Raw genomic sequence first — 20790 nt, 5'->3', positions numbered from 1 at the left:
AGGTTGACTGTAAATAATCCCTTTTTTTAGAAGGAGTGCCTTTATCACTTTTTTCAAGACTCACTGAAATAAATATGATTAGTGGATGCAAAGGATTTCTTCTTTCACAAATGAATTCACTGGTGAAGGAAAAACCAATCATACATCTATTTGGAGACAAAAATAATGGTACTCCATTCTGAAAAATCCAGCATTTATTCTTGTGAAACATTAAAACCAGATTTTTCAGAAGAGGAGAAAAGAATGGCAATAAGAAAATTTCATGACAGCAATTTTATTATCATTTCTAAAACTACCTTTATAGAGGTAGTACATATATTCGGGTTTAAAAGAATATTTTTTGCTTTCCTGGCTTGAATCCCAGGATATGTGGAAGCAATTTTTAATGCACATTGGCACTTTTTGGCTGATTTGTTTTTTTCCCTTAGTTTTTTATATTGCTTCATGAACAGTTTAGATTTCTCCAAATTTATCTTAAGAGATATTTTTTGATGGCAAATGAGGTTGTTTTTTTACAGATATGGCAGTATAATAATATAATATAATGATGGTACATTATATATGATATAGTATAATATAAATTTTGTAAATAATTAGTTGAGTCCTGTACATGCAGCATTCTTACTGCTTTTCCAGTTTGCTCAGATTAGCAAGTTTTTTCATTCTTATTTTGTTCATGTGTCTATGAAGCGAACTAGATTTAACTTTGTCCAAAATGCACTTTGGGAATCTTGGTGGTAGTGCAACCACCTGCAAAGTGTCCAAAGTGTTTTCTTTGGACCTCTCATAAATTATACATTTTAAAGATTATTAATTAAAAGCTGCAATCTCACAAAAATGCCAAATTCCTCTCATCTTGGCAATGAGGTGATCATATTTTGGTAATCCTTTAAGATTGCAATTATTTTTCTATGTTTGTTGGTCCCTACATTAGAAAAAGACTGTTAACTCTTATTTACAGTTTCAGATATTCCAAGATATTATAGCGGGCAACACTCCTTACTGTTAGTTTTATAGCAGGCAAAGAGAAGCCATTTGCTTAAGATCTTCCAGATTGCTCACATTGCTTTCAGTACATTTGTGACTGGAAACAGTTGTAGTAAACATTTAGATTTACATGCTTTCATGCTTTGAAAATAATTCAGAAAAGTGTCCCTTGAGAAGTGTTTAAGTATAGCATCTCTTTAAAGCACCCATGTCTTCTTTTTCAGATTTTTGTACAAACCTGGAGAATAATGTAATTGATTTAATGAGTTGCATAAAGGCCCAGCTGCAGTTGATGTCCTAAAGCAATCACAGATTTTTTTCCAGTCTTTTCAGAGAAATCTGAAAAAAGACATGACTATTTTAAAAAGGTGCTGCAGTCTCACTCCTAGTCATTCCAAAGCATCTCTTCTGAATAATTTTAGAAGTCTGACAGGCTCAGCAAATACCTTATAGAGGGACTTTATGCTTATGTCTGTACCAGGAGTGGGTTCTACTTACCATTACTACCGGTTCGCAACGGGATCGCACACACACACGCTTTGCTCACGCACGCCCCTTGCTTCTGCGCATGTGCAAATCACTGATGACAACATCCAGGGTGGTGGGCAGGGCCTCCCACCAGTTTTACTACCTATTCTTGCAAACCGGTCCGAACCAAGGGCAACCTACCACTGGTCTGTACTACTGCTAGGTTCTGGGGTGCCACATTTAAGATTATGCACAAAACATTAATACATATTATTATGATCAGCATTATAATGCTGCAGCATGGCATAAATTTTCTAACTGTTTTATAGGCTTCGCATTCTGCCTTGATCAGTATAGGTTTTGATACTATGAAAGCAGTTGTCATACAAAATAAATCGCTTCACCAACTTATAGCCCACATGGCCAGACTGAATTTGATTAGTTTGAATTTTAACACCTGTGTCTAGTTCTGCCACAATGAAAAGTGCACGTGCCCTAAGACTGAGTTGCCATTGATTATTTGGGGGATTTGTATTCACTCCTGGCAGGAATTATCATTTAGTTACCCTTTAAGTCGAATGGATGCCTCTGTAATTTTCCAAATAATATTATCTCCACAGGAATTGGTCATCTTCTCCCCTTCATGAAAGCAAAAGAGTAAACCTAGAAGTAAGGGAACAGACATACAAGATTGTTTGACACCTACTCATACAGTCTGTCTCCCCCGCACTACATAGAACATTATTTTTTTAATGAAAAAAGATTCTAGGGCTGCTTGACATGGTAACAGCATGGAAAATGAAAGCAACTTCCATAGATACTAACCCAGAGGCCGTATAAATGGACAATGCACAGTAGATACTATGAGCCTTCAAACAGTAACTCTACTCAAAAATTCCAGACTGGAGGGGTCCTTTCCTTTTAAAATATATAAATAACCTGGAATCCTAGCAGGGTATCAAATTCAACGTTATATTTATTTTTACTTTTTTCTGAGTCACCTTCATTCAGCAGATCATATGAAGTTATCATAAAAACCCCACTCAGATTACATATTTCAAATGTAACACTTTACAAAGCTAACTAGACCTTATTAAAATGAATAAATCCAATTAAATCTATAAGTATCTTTGCTCTATAGAACCATTACTGTGCTACAGTGTAAAGTTAGAGCAAGTATAGGATTTATATTCTGATAATTCCAAAAGTCTGTTGACCCTTGAATGTTTTATGAGAATGATTTATCTCTTAGGCAGTATTATGTATAACAAGCTGATTAATGAAGCAGCACGGATTTTATTATAAGACTTAAAATATGTCCAATGATATTTAGTAGAAAGGTGGTTATAACTGGAGGATATATACAGTAGATTTATTCTGTTCAATCACATCTGATTCTTGGAGAATGCCCAGATAAGTTGCTGTTGTTTTTTTGGCAAGGTTTTCCTATTTCTAGCTATTGCCTCTTTCCTACGGCTGAGAGATAGTGACTAGCCCAAGGTCATTAACTGGGACTAGAACTAATAGTCACTGGTTCCTGTCCTGATACCATAAATAGTACATCAAACTGGTCAGTGGTGAAATCCAAACCGGTTTGCTACCAGTTCTCTGGCCGCAGATGCGCACTGCACACCAAACACACGCTGCATGTGCATGTGCAGTGTGCACCAAATGCATGCTCTGCACGTGCGCATGTGCAGTACGTGCCAAAAGGAGGCTTGGGAAGGTAAGTAGAAGCGAGGGGGAGATCAGCTGCAGCGCGAGATTTAGTTTCGCTAGAAAGCAGGATTTCCTGCTGCACAGCTGATCATCAGAAATACTGGTTCGGAGGAACCAGTAGCTTTTTAAACTGCCGGTTTAACTGAACCGGTAGCTAACTACCAATTCGCCCGAACTGGTAGCTTTTTTTTTACTACCGATTTTCCCGAACCGGTAGTTTTTATCACTACCGGTTCGCCCGAACTGGAGCAAAGTGGTACCATTTCACCCCTGAAACCAGTATATATACACATACACAAGCTGTGTGTATACACACAGATACACACTACATAACCTGTGACCTTTTGGGTCAATCCTTACCAGTTCCTTAGTGCTTTCAACAATGACAGAACTTGTAATTGGAAAAGGTGGGATACATTCAGAGATGTATCTGCACTGAAAATAGCCGACGTTGAACTGTATAACACAATTAAACAATAGCAGAGGAAATGTAGTACAACATTTTGTATTATGTCATAAACTGTTTCGTGATAATGTTTATCATAAAACGTATTATAAAATTTGCCAAATTTCAATTCCCTAGGAAGCATTGGTCACAAATTTGGGACAATTTCAGTAAGTTAGCCCATTTGAGGTTCCTTAATATATGTTAAACATTGCTAACTTGCTAAATATCAGATAACACATTATGGGTAAACATCAGTGTTAAATATTATACTTAAGATTAATATTTAAGAATCACTCTGCTAAAACACCAGTATTTGTGGAAACGCTTTTGTCTAAACATGACTGATAAATTTATCTTAAAAATGTAATAATTTCATTTAAAATGAGTTAATTTTTGTAAACAACTGAGCTCTAAGCTCTTCAAATCTCAAAATAGATGTTTCCACTCATCTCATTTATGTAAGTTGCTTGAACTTCCTTTCAAAGCTCTTCGTTCCACTGACTCTGTTGAAATTAACCATAGAAGAAAACTTTTATGAATGGTTTAGGTGGGCCTGGAAATGTAATGCAAGAATTCTATTTGAAAATATTGTGCAGAGATTTTAAATCTAGTTGGAGAGTCATGTGCATCAGAGATTTTTTTTAGAAATCAGTGTTTGCAGCATTCATCTCCTTCCTTTTATTGGAATAGCCCAGCAGAACTGTAGATAGCCATTCAGAGCGAAGATTGCCATCTAGTGTAATTCTGACTTTGAAAACTGTTCAAAAAGAGATAGATAATCTGTTGGAGCTTCAGAAAAATGGACAAGATAGATATGCTCAGATTTTATAAAGTAGCACAATAAAATCAGAAAACTTTTATATCCTTAACTGTCCTGGATGCTAAATACATTAATACAAACTGTGTGTGCATGTGTATTGTATTTTTTTAATAAAGCTTTTAATTTTGTTTGTTATAAAAAAATTGGAACGTATTTGGCACCTTAATTTTAACTGAATGATTTATCTTTCACTCCCTGTTTAGGGTAAATATTATAAATCAAGAACTTTGGAAGTAATCACTGTTTTGTTCCTCTTAGGAATGTTACATGCTATGGTAGATAGGGAGACAGACAGACATCTAATGAGCTATAGGTATAATAACAGTTTTTGTTTTCAGGGAAACAAATAGAATAGTTTTGCAGTTCACAATCCCTTCAATCTTTCTGGCAACTGCAAAGATAATTGCTGAACTAATTGCTATATAATGGAAAAAGTATTTGCCGTCATTGGTTATTTGTATACAATATTTTATATGGAATTATGAAAAAAGGTCAGATTGAAGGAGTAACAAAACAAAAAGTACTTTAGTAAATGTAATAATTGGCACTTCCAGCCTGTTCTAGTACTATCTTTTGGGGGAGAAATATCAATATGGGAATAATTTCTGACAGATGCTTACATGGTGTAGGGAGAAATTAACATCAGGCTGTTCTCTATTAAAATTATTTGAACTATCTCCAAGATGCAGTCAATATGTATGGTGCATAGATATTGAAGCAGCTTTCCTTACTGGTATCCCTCACTGGGTTTGTAAATAAAATAATGGTAATGTGAGATGTGGGCAAATCTTGAAAGACTGCTGTATTCTTACATGAATCCTTGGAAGACTCGGTTCAGAGAGAGGGAGAGAATATGTTTTCATATGCTTGCAACATTGCATGAAATTCTGCGATGGTGTCAGCATGTCTAAAAAAATGTAATAAGCTCTCATGTATAGTTATTTGGGACTAAACATTCAGAGGATGACTTGCCTATGTAAATTCGTCTTGCAGATGTGTTAGTGCTTTCGTATGAGTAGTGTTCGTAAAATGGACCTATTTTGCTCCTTAAATATCCCTCCAAACTTCCCTCCCAAGATGGCCGCCCACTCTTACTAATACTTTGGCTTTGTTTGCACATCTTTGCACTGTTTATTGTCACAATCATTTCAAGAGGGGTCTCTAGGCTAAGGTGACCAGATTTTAACATTGGTAAAGAGGGACATTGTGGGCGTGGCTTATTTTGTGGGCGTGGCTAGCTGGTCATGTGACTGGGTGGGCGTGGCTAGCTGGTCACGTGACCGGGTGGGCGTGGCTAGCTGGTCACGTGACCGGGTGGCCATGGCTATGTGTATAGGGACTACTCAGAGGGCTGAAAAGTCATTTCTGACAGGTCCTCACACTTTTGACTGGTCCTCACACTTATGACCATCCTCACATTTATGCCCGTGCAGTATTCTTAACAACCATGTCACTCATTTCACAACTGCTTCTCTTCACCATGGTGACAAGATAGGGCAAAAACGTAAAATGTGAGGGCAGTCGTAAGTTCGAGGACTGGTCAAAAGTGTGAGGACCAGTCAAAAATAACTTTTTCAGCCCTCTGAGTAGTCCATATGCACAAAAGGACTAACCAGAGGGCTGAAAAAAGTCATTTCTGACAGGTCCTCGCACTTTTGACTGGCCCTCACACTTATGACCATCCTCACATTTATGCCCATGCAGCATTCTTAACAACCATGTCACTCATTTCACAACTGCTTCTCTTCACCATGGTGACAAGATAGGGCAAAAACGTAAAATGTGAGGACAGTCGTAAGTTCGAGGACTGGTCAAAAGTGTGAGGACCAGTCAAAAATAACTTTTTCAGCCCTCTGAGTAGTCCATATGCACAAAAGGACTAACCAGAGGGCTGAAAAAAGTCATTTCTGACAGGTCCTCGCACTTTTGACTGGTTCTCACACTTATGACCATCCTCACATTTATGCCCATGCAGCATTCTTAACAACCATGTCACTCATTTCACAACTGCTTCTCTTCACCATGATGACAAGATAGGGCAAAAATGTAAAATGTGAGGACAGTCGTAAGTTCGAGGACTGGTCAAAAGTGTGAGGACCAGTCAAAAATAACTTTTTCAGCCCTCTGAGTAGTCCATATGCACAAAAGGACTAACCAGAGGGCTGAAAAAAGTCATTTCTGACAGGTCCTCGCACTTTTGACTGGTCCTCACACTTATGACCATCCTCACATTTATGCCCATGCAGCATTCTTAACAACCATGTCACTCATTTCACAACTGCTTCTCTTCACCATGGTGACAAGATAGGGCAAAAACGTAAAATGTGAGGACAGTCGTAAGTTCGAGGACTGGTCAAAAGTGTGAGGACCAGTCAAAAATAACTTTTTCAGCCCTCTGAGTAGTCCATATGCATTAAAGGATACAGCAATAGAGAGGGATGAAGGAATGGAAATTAGAGTAGGAGTGAGGGTAAGAGAGGGAGGAAGAGAGGAGGAGAAGGAGAAAGGAAGAGGAAGTAGGGAGGAGAAAAAGAGGATGGGGGGAAGAGAAAGTAAGAAGGAAAGAAAAGAGAGTGGTGGTAGGTTTGAGGAGAAAGATTGCTGTACAATAAAAAAGATGAAAGGGAAGAAAGCCAACCCCAAGCAAATATAAAGATATTAAGATTAAGAATGAATTGTTAAACTTTAAAGAATAAAAGAGAACAAATATGAATAAATGGCAATAATTAGAAACACACATACAAACATACAATGTATTTTCTTTGAACAGAATATTTGGCTGGTTCACAAATTTAAACAGCATTTAGTCATTTCAATTAAATTTACAATTTCTATATTTCCTTTTTGCCATATTTATTCCTCATCTATTTTTTTAAAAAAACAATATTACCCTTCATCCTCATCTCTAATCTTAATCAAATTCAATTTTTCCCTTCTATTCTATATTATACCCCTTCCCATTGTCATCTATTTTTATATCCATCCTCACATTGGTTAATTATGTAATTATGTAATACAGTTGTTTAATACAAATTCAACATTTTAATATAAATCAATTAGTTATATAACTATCTTTTTTGTATATTAATCAATATGAACATGAATATTCCAATTATTTCCATGCAATCCAATTTCTTACAAATCAATTAATTATATTTACCAATAATAATAAACCAAATAATTTCCCCCATATATTCCTCCAAACCACAACTTAACCATTTCTGCTTTCAACACAATATACAATTAATAGTATCTCAATTATTACAATTCCCTAGTTAAATAGAGCTTTTTTTCTTTTGTGTTTTAAAATCTTGAACTCTCCTCTTTTGCCCAAAATTTCCCATTGTTTGCAGTTTTGTACCTACCTTTTTTGGTGAGGAAAAAGAAAAAGAAAAAGAAAGAAATCTCTCTCTGCCTCATTTTGTCACGTTGCAGCTTTACTTTCGCTTTTGCCTTTGTTTTCAGCATAGCTAGGGGGAAAAAAATCTGCTCCAGGAACTTTTTGCAGCTTTTTGCAGCTAATTAACCTAGCGGAAGCTGTTAACAGGGGCTGTTTTTTCTATTTTTGCAGGCATGGGTCTACTCATTTTTTTTTAACACTGATCAGCTGTAGGTCGGCCCTTTGAAGCCCTGCGGCAAGAGTTTAAACAGTTTTTTTTCCCTCTAGCCATCAGCGGGGATTCAGGAGGCAGCCGGGACTCAGGAGGCAGAATGAAAAATCGGGACTTTTTTAAAACGCCGCGGGACGCAGGACAAATTGCTCAAAAGCGGGACTGTCCCGCCAAAAGCAGGACGTCTGGTCACCTTACTCTAGGCTGGAGCGCTTAGCCTTGAAGAAAGCAACCAGAGGACTCAATATAGTATCACCATTTCCCTGTCCTCTAATCAGATGGCTAACTTTATGCTTCTCCTTACCTTTCTGTCTCCCTCCTTCCCTCTCCATCGTCCCCTCCCTCCCCCTCTCTCTTTCTCTCTCTGTGTTTGTCTCTCTCTCTCTCTCTCTCTCTCTCTCTCTCTCTCTCTCTCTCTCTCTCTGTGTGTGTGTGTGTGTGTGTGTGTGTGTGCTTTGAAAGGCCCGTTAAAAAGACAGATGAGAATATATCCTTCAAAATCTCCTATTCCATGATTTCAGAAATTCATGTGCAACAGGGCCTCAAATTCATGCTAGTCTCACTACATGTGGTCTGGTCTGTCTTGTTCTGGCATTCAGCTCTAACAATGCAGCTCTTGATCCCAACTGCCTTCTTATCTGCTGCAATGCACCAATGCTCACTGGTCTCACAGGCAAAGTCTGAAGGAGGCAGTGGTTCCTTGGATCGCACATAAAAAGGCTTATACCAAAAGTACAGTATAAGTCCAGGCTTTGTTACAATCAGATGGTTCAGTAGCTTTCGTTGCAGAAATATATTGGCTAAGTTACTTCCAACATTATATATTGCATACTCCAATTGACTGGAACATTGACTTTTGTAGACCAAACAAAAAACTCTGAAGAAAGACTAGATGAAGATGGAATGTAGTGGGTGGTCGGTGGTGGGTGGGTGGGGAATGACTCACCCTCCCCCCCAAAAAAATTCTGTTCCCCCCTCTCAAAATTTTACCGCAGTCTGTTTCCAAGCCCTTGTGAAATCACTGGCTGGACTTTTAAGAATGCCCTTCTTGAATTGAAGCCTATATTTGCGCTGGCCCAAATGGCATCAGGATGGACTTTCAAAGCCCTGCCTCAGGTGTGGATGTGAAGGTCCATTCACTCATGTTTAGCTGCTGGCTGCTTTGCTGGAGCTTCTGAATGCATGGCTGCAGTGAGCTTTTTGGAGATGGAAATATTTGGAAGTGGTCTCTTACATTAGTTTCTATTATTTCTAGTTCATTCAAACTATGACAGCCCACAGAGCCTGTAGAAAGTGCTGCTTGATTACTTTAAAGAAATTCAAAGAGTTTAATAGGAGGCAGAAATTGGATATCCCACCCCTTTGGGTTTATTCAACAGAAGAATTGTTTATTTCCATTTAATTAACCTTTCGTTTATCTCTGTTGTGAGTTGTTTTCTTCTGCGGTAGAGGATATGTTTGTGCAGTTAATTAGCCTTTGCTCAAAGCAAACACATCCACACTTGTTGGATTCATTCTATAAACATTGGACCAAAACTACTAGCTATGTTGGAACATTTTCCATGTATCTTTTCATATTTTAGTAGAGACTCTTGAGTTCTGTTTGCTTTTATTGCTGCTGATCCAAATGTTGTCCCTCTTGCTTTGTCTACCTTCTGTGATTTTTGCCCATGGTCATTCTGCTGCAGGCCTATTTTAAAAGAAGACAAATAACATCATCCAATTGGCCATCATTCTGTTTCTGTGGCAATTTCATTCACATACTCGCATCTAGCATTTCCTTTGTTGGGATGACCTTTGGAATTTACCATTATAAACGTTTAAATATTGAGGTTTTTTCCCCCTGAGTTAGTATAGTCAGGTTTCTGAATTTTGAGATAGTATTTTTGATATGTGCCATGATATAACATTATATGATACATGCAAAGACATAATACTATAAACCTGTACTCGAAAGAAGAGACAAAAAGAAAACATAGCATTGTAATAAGTTCAGAGTAGCAAGTCTTTAAACCAGCTTTTCTTATTTGTATTTGAGATTGTGGATTGGGCAGTCAAACGGATATCAGTATGGTATGAACGAATGAAACTGTTTTTATAGATACCAAGGTAGTGATTAGCTAGCGTTAGGTTTCTCCTTCCCCTCTCCCCTCCCAGATATTTAATGACTTTGTATTCTTAGGTGAAAAAATATTGGGCTGAAAAACAGCGCAAGTGGCAAGAAAGGGAAGCAAAAGACCTCCTGCGTTTGGCAGAATTTAAGAAATTAATGGCTGAGCAGATCATTAAAGACAAAGAGAGGTAAATGTATCAGGGGGGAAAAAAAGACATTTGCTTGGAGATAACATTTTAATACATTTTCTTTCAAAAGTATTGCTTTTTTATTTCTCTTATAATATTCAAAAGCATAATGTGATTTTAAGCAGAATGTTCCTGAAACTCCTTATCAAAAGACAGTTTCTTTCACTCTTTAATGGATTTGGGATGAAAACAGAGAAACGATGGGAAAATGTTCTAGTAGTTACACATACAAAAAAGTATTATTTTGGCTCCCAGTAAAAATGCCATGAATCAAGCAGAGCAATTCCATATCAAAAATCTTGTCTAGAAGGGGAAAAAAATTCAGTGCATTCAATCTGAGATTATATGTACTGTACAGTACCTTAGGAGTAAGTGCCACGGTACTAGTGGGTCAAGATACAAGTAGGGTAGGGTTGTAGGGTAGGGTTTTACTTTGGCCCACTTAAGTCTTTTCCATTCCTACCAGTAAAGATATGTAGTAAGTTTCAAATATTAAACACAAGGTGAGCTTGGACAGCTTTTTTTTTTTTAAAAAAAAATGCAAACAGGTGTGTCTAGCTCAAAGTGTTTTGGGCTTGAAATATTTCAATTTCAAAATGATTTGTGAACCTTTGTATCTCAATCTTCTACTGATGTAAAACTGAAACAACTTACCGGTAAATTTTGCATAGTATAGAATTTATGTAAAGAATGATAATTCCAGGATCACTGGATCTCTTCCTGTAGGTACTTACCTTCAGTCAATTTACCATGTCCTTGCATGAACATAGGTCTTTCTATTTGTATTATTCTTCCATCTATCCCAGTGCTATGAACCATGACCAGCAATTGTTTTCTCCAAGATTATAAGCAGTAGGATTTCTTCTGCTATAACTCAATGATGGCTTATGTAATTGAGCTATATAAATCTATAGCTATAGATTTGTAGCATCCAGCTATTTTAGAAAGGCTGTTCCATAAGACAAATATATTCTCTCTAGTTCAATGGGATAGGACCTAATTTTAAATTTCTAACAAGGGATTTAAGATAAATCTAAGGAATAAATTTCTGATTATATAGGCTATGCAGCAGTGCTGCTGAATATTTAACAGATTGCCTTGGAGATGGTGACTCTCATCAGTGATAAGTAATTATGCTGCCTTTTCTTTACATCCCATGCAAGTATTCTGTCATTAGCAGGAGGTTAGAGATCACTTTCTAGTGTAATTCTATCATTATGTGCTTTCAAATTCTGTCATTCAATTCAAAGCAAGGAATAACCTTCAACCTTCCTATAGATCTGATAAAGTGCTATGGACACTTTTTGTCCTCTTTTTCAATCTTTTATTATAATCTTTTATACTTTGAGATTGGAATCCTCCAACAATTCCAAACTCCTGCTTTTCTGTAGCCTGGTAACATAAAAATGAGATTGAATAGAGAATTAGGATCCTTCAGCCATTTCCATGAAGCAAATGTCTGGTTTAAAATACCTCAAGAGATGGAGGATGGGAAAGAGTTAAGAAACCTTAGGAGCCTAAATGCATCAGAGTCAACTTTAGACCAGTTCTCACCATGCTCCTTTTATGGTCTCTGGTTGAGATTTCTCCGATTTTGAAAGCACCAGACAGATGGGGAAAAAAGGAGTGAGTGAGCCCTGAAGCCTGCAGAATTGGCCAGTTCATGGTTCACAGCCATGAATCCAACTTTGGAAGAACAATTTCAGAAAATCTTAGAGCCTCCTATTACATCTGTCATTCCTTAATTTTATTTATTTATTTAAATAAATAAATAAAATAAATAACTCTATTGTCATTGTACATATATATACAGTATACCCATACAACGAAATTCACTTAACACCCAAAGACCAGGTCCAACACACATAACAATCCCCAAACACACCCCTACCCACCACAATTCTCCACCCTTAAACCACCCAAACATCCACACAACCGATCAGCTAATACTGTCCAACAGCTCACTGATGGTGGCCCTTTAGTTCATTGTTGAGTGCAATTATAGCTCTGGGATAAAAACTATTCAGAAAACGTGTGGTCCGAGTTTTAATTGTTCTGTGTCTTCTGCCAGAAGGCAACAGTCCAAAAAGATTGTAAGCAGGATGGGAAGAGTCTCTGAGAATGTTATGCAACTTTCTCAAACAGCGAGATTCAAAGATGTAATCCAGGGCTGGCAGCTGGACTCCGATGATATTCTGGGCAGTTTTAATGATTCTCTGTAGAGCTTTTTTGTCCGCTACAGAGCTGCTCCCATACCATGCAAGAATGCCGTATGTCAGGACACTCTCAATGGTGCTGCGATAGTAGGACAGAAGTAGATGCTGAGATAGATTTATCTTCCTGAGCATTCTCAGGAAGTACAGCCTCTTCTGTGCCTTCTTCACAAGCATGTTAGCATTCATAGTCCATGAGATATATCCGAGATATAAATGCCCAGAAATTTAAAACTACCCACCCTCTCCACCTCCTCACCATTTATGTACAATAATAAATGTACATCTCTCTTACTCCTGAAGTCAATTATAAGTTCTTTAGTTTTTGTGGTGTTAAGTGTGAGATTATTTTCATTACACCACAATGTCAGCCCTTGTACTTCCTTCCTGTAAGCAGGCTCATTGTTCTTATTAATGAGCCCCACCACTGTTGTGTCATCCACAAATTTAATAATTGTGTTGGTGTTATACAATGGGGTGCAGTCAGTTATTTCCTGCATTTACTATTTTTATAAATAAATCAAGATGGGGAACATATCCAACACACTTTCCTCCTATTTTCCCCCATAACAGCAGCCTGTGAGGTGAGTTGGGCAGAGAGAAAGGGACTGGCCCAACTCTCCCAACTGGTTTTCATTGCTAAGGCAGGACTAGAACTCAAAGTTTCTTGCTTTCACTCTTATGAGTGCATTACACACTAGACCAAAGTAGCTCTATTTAATGCCACATTATTTTTTAATACATCTATTTAATATAAACAGCAGTATTTAAAAACATCTGTATTTTTTTCCCCCATTTTAGTATGATCTGTACTTAGATGTGACCGTAGTTTAAAAAACAATCAATCTCATGCTATGTCCCCACTCTAGTCGCCAGTCCATTGGGAGATTAAAATCTTACCTAAAGATTTTGTCAGCTTCACTTCCTAAAAAATAAAGAACTAGCTGATGATTCTTCCGTGATGAACATGGCCTACACATTTTGTTTTCTTCAGTGATGCTTAAATGGTTTTAACCATTTCAGTTAAATAGTTCCCTAATAATGCCAAAGTCCAAAAGCTATGGGCTGAGCTGAATCTTTGAGAATGATGAGTGACTGCAAATAAGTAAAGAGAAAGGGATAATTGTTTGAGACGTAGTGTTTAATTCTTTTATGCTTGAATTTTTTTTAAAAAAAGATGTTTTCTTTCTCTTCGAAAAGGAACAGCCACTCTTCATTAGCTTCCATTTCACATCAGATACTGCAGCATCCAACTCCACATAACAGTGCTTGAGTCGTCATCCCATATTATTTAGAAAGTTTATATTTTTTTAGTGAAATGATCCTCAAGGCAATTTCAGCAACAGGTGTACAACTCTCTCTCCCTCCTTTTTTTCACTCGCACACAGGCATACATTATTGAGTCTGTCATCTGCACCTCTATAACTGTCTGGTTTGGTTCTGCAACCCAACAAGACAGACACAGACTTCAGAGGATAATTAGAACTGCAGAAAAAAACAATTACTACCAACCTGTCTTCCATTGAGGACCTGCATACTGCATGAGTTAAAAAGAGGGCTGTGAAAATATTTACAGACCCCTCGCATCCTGGACATAAACTGCTTCAACTCCTACCCTCAAAACGACGCTATAGAGCACTGCACACCAGAACAACTAGACACAAGGACAGTTTTTTTCCCGAATGCCATCACTCTGCTAAACAAACAATTCCCTCAACACTGTCAAACTATTTACTAAGTCTGCACTACTATTAATCTTGTCATCGTTCCTATCACCCCTCTCCTCCCACTTATGACTGTATGACTGTAACCTTGTTGCTGGTATCCTTACGATTTATATTGACTGTTTCCTAATATGATTTGATTGCTTATTTGTACCCTACAACTAGCATTAAGTGTTGTACCTTATGATTCTTGATGAATGTATCTTTTCTTTTATGTACAATGAGAGCATATGCACTAAGACAAATTCCCTGTGTGTCCAATCACACTTGGCCAATCACGGATTCTATTCTATTCTAAATTCTACTGATGCTCACACTCACACAGAGCATGTGCTCCTCTGTTCAATGGCAGAAATCAGATAACGTACTTATTTTCAGCCCACCCCACCCCATCCCCACCAGCTGACTCTCCCTTTTTCTTTTTCACTAGATGGGCCTTTGTAGTATTTGCCCATGGCTGCATGCATGTGAAATGTGACACAGGAACCCACTCTCGATTTTTCTTACATTAGTCTGGCTTCTAATCCAAACAGACGTTCTCTTTCCCAGCTAAATTGCCAGATGAAAGAAGTTGAGCCCCCATATGACTGACTCGGGTAATCCTCCGCCTGCACTGAGATTTTGAAAACGTATTTGCTGGAGCTGTCAGACATGAGTACACAAATGCGAGGCCTCTGTGCATCAAATGCACTTAATTCAGTTTCTCCCCTAGAGTTCTGTTGATGTGGACAACAGCAACATTTTTGGAGGGTGCCCAGTAGAGAAAGGTTACAGTAATATCTGTAGCTTCCTCTGTCATAGTGTTTTCACTCTGTTTATTTTTTGGGAAGGGAAGGGGAAAGAAGGAGGAAGGGGAGGGGGAAAAGAAGGAAGGAAGGAAGGAAGGAAGGAAGGAAGGAAGGAAGGAAGGAAGGAAAGGTTATGAATTTTCCTTCTCCCCAGCTATTTATTTGCACTTCTTTCAGATTCGAAACAAAGTGCTTCAGAGCAACTTATCTTCATAGATAAGCTTTTGAGATCCATTAATTATGTAGAATCTATATAAATAGTTCTATTTAAAGTGCTCACTTATCAGTGCATATCTCAGCAGACGTGTCAGGTGCCTGTTTCTGTGATTTTATGGGTAGTTGATCACAGACTATATTTATGAAGTAAATGTCACATGAGATATGAAGTTGTGAATTCTTCACGGTTTTCTTCCCTATATAATCTATATAAATTCTTCTGAACATCCTCAATTTTCAGGTCTCTGAGTTAATCCATAGTGCTTCAGCATGAAATCTAATTTTGAAGATACAATTAAAAAAGTGAGCTAGGGACATTGTAGAATTGCCCAGACATAGTAATGGAAATAAGAATCATTTATTTGGATCATTTGAAAGGATTCTCCTTTTTATCAGTTTTCCTCTGACTCTGACTACTTTTGGAAATTATATGAGAATATTCTGCTTGGGATGGTATTTAACTCCCAGGACTTAGCTGGTAATGGATATCTATTCTGTCCCAAATAAAGATTCAGTTAGAATTAATAATATGTTAGATATACCATAGTCTGAACTAGTAGAAGGAACCCTGATTTAACAGGATTATTTTATTGTTACACAACTCTCCTCTAATAGCTAACTATAAATCACACTAAAACTAATTGTTGCTTAACTTTTATTTATTTAGTTATATATATTTATATAGTCACCCATCTCACCAAAAGTGACTCTGGGCATATTGGATTTGGCTGGATGAAGCAGTAAACATCATTCCCTGTTTCAAAGGAATTATTTCTTGTATAGAGGCAATTTTACCAATTTTGTAGCTATCTAAAGGTATAAAAAGTTCATCCTAACCATTTTTAGCCAGGTATCATTTCATTAATTACTTATATACTTCCAGTGTCACTATTTTGAATCAAGGCCGATATTTTGCTAGTAACGTAAATAAGGAATACAGTCAATAATAATAATATTTTTCAAATTAGCTAGTGGCTTGAAATTTGCAAAAAGCACCTGTGTACATAAGCACTTGTTGAGAGCCATGGTTAGCAGTGGTTAGAATGCAGTACTGCAGGACTCACTCACTGCCCACTGCCAGCAATTCAGTCCTGACTGGCTCATGGTTGACTCAGCCTTCCATCCTTCCGAGATTGGTAAAATGAGGACCCAGATTGTTGGGGGCAATAGGCTGATTCTAAACCACTTAGAGAGGGCTGTAAAGCACTGTGAAGCGGTTTATAAGTCTAAGTGCTATTGATAAGTGCTAATGATAAGCCAAAAGTTGGCTTGCCATGTTTTTTTATCATAGGCATGGACGTGACTTTGTGTGATTCTTCCTCAGTTAGCAAGTATCAGTTATTTGGACTATGGTAGATGTGGAAAATTGCAATAAAATTTATCAGTGCATTGGGTGATAAGCCATCTAAGTGCATTTTAATACATATTATTTATTGATTCATACACAAATAATGTCTACTACAAAATGGAGACATTTGCATTCTAATCCTATGTATGCTTATTGAACTTAATATTTTCTCCTGAATAAATCTGAGTAGCATTGTATTGTAACTGTAACATAAAGGTTCCTAGACAAAAGACAGTTTGTAATGCTTCTTTAATTAAGGCCTTCATTATTCCCAATAGTTGGCTGAATAATAAAGTAATATTGAGAAGATAGATGAGTAGCATGACATTGATTTTGTGATTTCTTGTTCAAAGAGTTCAGTTTAGGCAAAAGCTGTTGGAAAAGCGTTTGATGGAGAAAAAAGTGGCAATCCTCAAGGAAATCCAGGAAGAAGAAGAAAGGAAGAAGCGCCTTGATGCTCTCAGGAAACAGGTATTTTCACTGTCTGTTTTCATATGCAATTAAGGCTCAGCATAAAATTTAATTGAGACATCAATCTGTCACAAAATGAAAAGAGGAAAAAATTCCTTGTCCTTTATAGCTCATTGTATATTACATTATGTATTTTGACATACAACATTGTTATTCTTAATATGTGAAGTCCACATGGCAGAAGGGCTTTTACCATTACCATTACCAAGTCTAGAACTAGACTTAATTGTTTTCTACATGTGTGAAATTTACAGAAACCAAATTATTGACTGCAATCAATATGCTTTTCCCTTTTCCTTTTTGTCTCTTTCCCCAGAGGTATAGAGATATCCATGGATTGTAATACCATTCACAGAACTCTGGTTATTGGATAGTGTTAAAAATGGTTTTCTGCTTAGTAGTTCCTTCATTAGAAATTGCTTTCTGCTTGGTTATCTTGTGTTAATAATCCCTGTTTTCTGTGTGTAGGATGCTGGAGAGAGGGGGTGTTCTGATCCATTGTTTTTTATCATCTATCATCACATATCATTTTATCATCTATACTGTGTGTGACCAACCATACGCTAAATAAATAAATATCATCTATTTTGAATGGTGTGTAATTGTGGCTTATCTCTATGTGTCTGGTGATGGCTCATTTGTCTGAATGCCAAACTTCCAGGAATTCTCTAGTGTTTTTTTATATTTTGCATGGATTAAGATGCTCACAGTTTCTCAGTTGAAATTCTGGTTGAGTCTGTTTATGTATTATGAGATTAAGGAGTTTCATCATAACTTCTGACTGCTACTTGGTGCTCATGGATGTGCTCTGCTAGTTTTCTGCCCATCTCTCCTACACAGTGACTGTTACTATTCTTACACTCTATATTGTAGATGGCTCTTGGAGTTATTTTTCCCTTTCTGGGATCTTTTAGCTTACTTAAGATGTTTTGCTGGACTCTAGTTGATTTGCATGCTATGGTGATGCCATGTGTTACACCAAGGACTCCACAGTACAACCCTGAAATATTTATATTCTATTCTATAGCAAAAGGATATCTTTATTCTGCACAAAAAAAAATCAAATAAAGGCTAAAAGCAATAACATTAGAGAGCTAAGTGTGTCCTCATATCTATAAATGTATTTCTTTGTCCCTGTCTTCCTTGATTATATGTTTGTATGTTTTTTTTTTGGCAGCAAGTTTTATATTAATGAACGTAGAAAGAATGAAATGTGAATAATTCAGAGAGCCAGGCTAGTCCAGTGGTTGGAAGAAATCTTTTTGATGCTTAATTTTCAAGGGAAATATTTGTACATTTGGAAAGAATATATGTCATTTCCCAATTAGTTACTTTTCCTACAAACAAGTTAGTTTTCAGGAATCAACAATATTCTGACACTATGGATTTTTATATATGTATATATTTCTGATATTGTCAGATCTTTCCATTATGATTCAGAAAACATCGTCAAAGTTTTTCTTTGGTATAATTTCAACCTCAAGCATTTTTATAGCTACAAAGGCTATGTAGTCTTGCCTGTTGAGTCTTAGGCAATGCAAGTGACAGCATTGGAATGGGTTTCCAACTTAGTAGAAGGTTGGTACCAAATGGCATCAGAATCCACAATTACTGTTTCTGGCTAATGCTGAAATTTACATCTGCTGGGTTTGTAGACTTTGTAATTCCTAAAAAAGAAACCAATTCAGTCCATCACTCCTGCAGCAAGCATGCTTCTTCGCCCTTCTCATTTAAGAAATGTCATAAATATAAGTCCTGTTACTCGAAATATTTGAAAACTTGAGGTTTTAGAGTCCAGTTCCATGAATGTTTACTCAAAAATATGTTTCATTGTATTTATTGGTTCTTAATTCATGGTAATTAACATTGGGCTACTAGAGCCATCAAAGCATTACAGGCATAGTAGTTGGGGATTGACAGAAACTGCCTGATCGCTTCATTTGCAACCATTCAGAAAGAGTGGGGGGAAAACATGCTACATACATCTGGAGATACTTTTCCAGTAGTCACAAAGAGCTTACATGACACTGATGTCCCGCATAACAATATGACACTAGGCCAAGTAGTCCTGGTTTGATGTATCATACAATCAATAATAATTCCTGTTTTTGTAACCGTTAGTAACTTGAATTGGTGTGGAGTTTGTATCCAGCTTCTTAACTGTATGTATTGTTAGGTTGCCTTGTGTAATGTTACTAGATCAAAGACATCTAAGCCATGTTTCCTCTGTTTGAAGGTATAAGACCAGAGAGCATCTAGTTTCTTCCTGCCATAAAAGTGAACTCTTCTCTTCTCATTTTTTTTCTTCAGATGGCATACATAGGTGTTTCATATAAAATTCATTTCATTGTTGTCTAAACTACGTTTTGCAACAATTGCTCTGTTTGTATGAATCAGCTGGTGTAGCATTTTTTTGATAGTACTTATTTCAGCTTTTGACATCGTATTTCTAATGGCAATATTGCACTGTCCTAGCAGCTTGGTTTGACTTGTTAATGTTGACTTGTAAGTTTCATATTTAACCGGTGGTTAAATTGTTCCTAGTTTTGGTCTCAGTGAGAAATACTTGCCAGTCACAGAGAAAATTAAACAGATTCCTTTGGGTCCAAAATTCCTTACTGCTTTTCAGAGAAAACCACCACCAGTGCTTCTTCAAGATGTTCCCTGGAGTGCCTGTTAGCTTGTGGGCAGCTTTTATCTGCTAAGCGCCAGTAGACACAACCCAGAATTTATTGACTTCCTCTGGCTGCCAAGTCAGAGAAGATGCATGAAATCAGAAAGTCATATGGCGTCTTGGTCCATTTTCCATACTGGAGGGTATCATTATTGTAGTTCAGTGCAAATGATGAGAACAGACTGGATTACTAAATTTTGATTTTAGAGCATCCTAGAGGATATTGCAGAAGAAAGCAAATTTGCAGCATTAGAAATCAAAAACATTAGTCTGGTGATTTAAAACCCTACCCTTTTAAAACCAATAGCAGCAAAAGGATCCCAAATTTTGGGTGGAAAGATGTGCTATGAGCAACTAATGAAGCTAACTTGCTGTCATTCCTAATGCACTTAGAAAGGTGGACATTCCTGACAAGGAGTCACAATTGATGAGGCCTTTGCATAGAATATTCATGATGGACTCATGAATATTGTCCATTATGGCTAAATCCCCCTCCTGAAATATTGAAAGCTGGATTAGAACGGACTAAGAGAGGCAATCTAAATGGCCCCCAAGTTTTTTAAGGCTGTAAAAGTCAACTCTGAGGTAGACAACGAAAATCAGCTAGGAAGCAAATAGGTAGTGCAGCTCCTGGCGCATACAGGTAATGCAGCACTAAAACGTCTCTCAGTAATCCACAGGCTATTACTGATTGCCAAATTTGGCAACAGCAGCAAAACAGAAAATCTTGCATCAATTCTTTTTCTTAAAAAACCAAGCAGTGGCCTCTGGAGATGAAGCAGCATTTGTTTTTCTGAATTTAAACTAAAAGCTATAGTTGTTCCGAACTGCCATACTTGAGTTTACGCAAACAGAAACCTGTTCTTTCAAAACAAGAATTTGGTCTCCAATCTGAACCAGATTATTAAAATTGCCTTTGAGCAGTGAATGTAAACTATAGAGATGGTCCTTATTTAATGATCTTTTATTCAGCAACCATTTGAACTTACAACAGTGTTGGAT

The 20790-nt window shown here is 37.1% G+C and overlaps 1 protein-coding gene across 7 annotated transcripts in view; it reads left to right on the top strand.

Annotated features, from left to right (window-relative positions):
* The window catches only part of CCDC148 (coiled-coil domain containing 148), a 172466-nt gene that overhangs the window by 145688 nt on the left and 5988 nt on the right, over positions 1 to 20790 (top strand). For all 7 annotated transcript variants that reach the window (XM_060687976.2, XM_060687975.2, XM_087881898.1 and 4 more), the window contains 2 exons: positions 10236 to 10354; positions 16997 to 17114. In XM_060687976.2, coding sequence (XP_060543959.2) covers positions 10236 to 10354; positions 16997 to 17114 — 237 coding nt within the window. The remainder of the gene's footprint in view (positions 1 to 10235; positions 10355 to 16996; positions 17115 to 20790) is intronic.

The sequence above is a fragment of the Pantherophis guttatus genome, chromosome 1, assembly GCF_059756535.1.
Source record: "Pantherophis guttatus breed Tessera chromosome 1, ASM5975653v1, whole genome shotgun sequence".
Classification (NCBI taxonomy): Eukaryota; Metazoa; Chordata; class Lepidosauria; order Squamata; family Colubridae; genus Pantherophis; species Pantherophis guttatus.
This window is presented reverse-complemented; position numbering and strand designations above follow the sequence as displayed.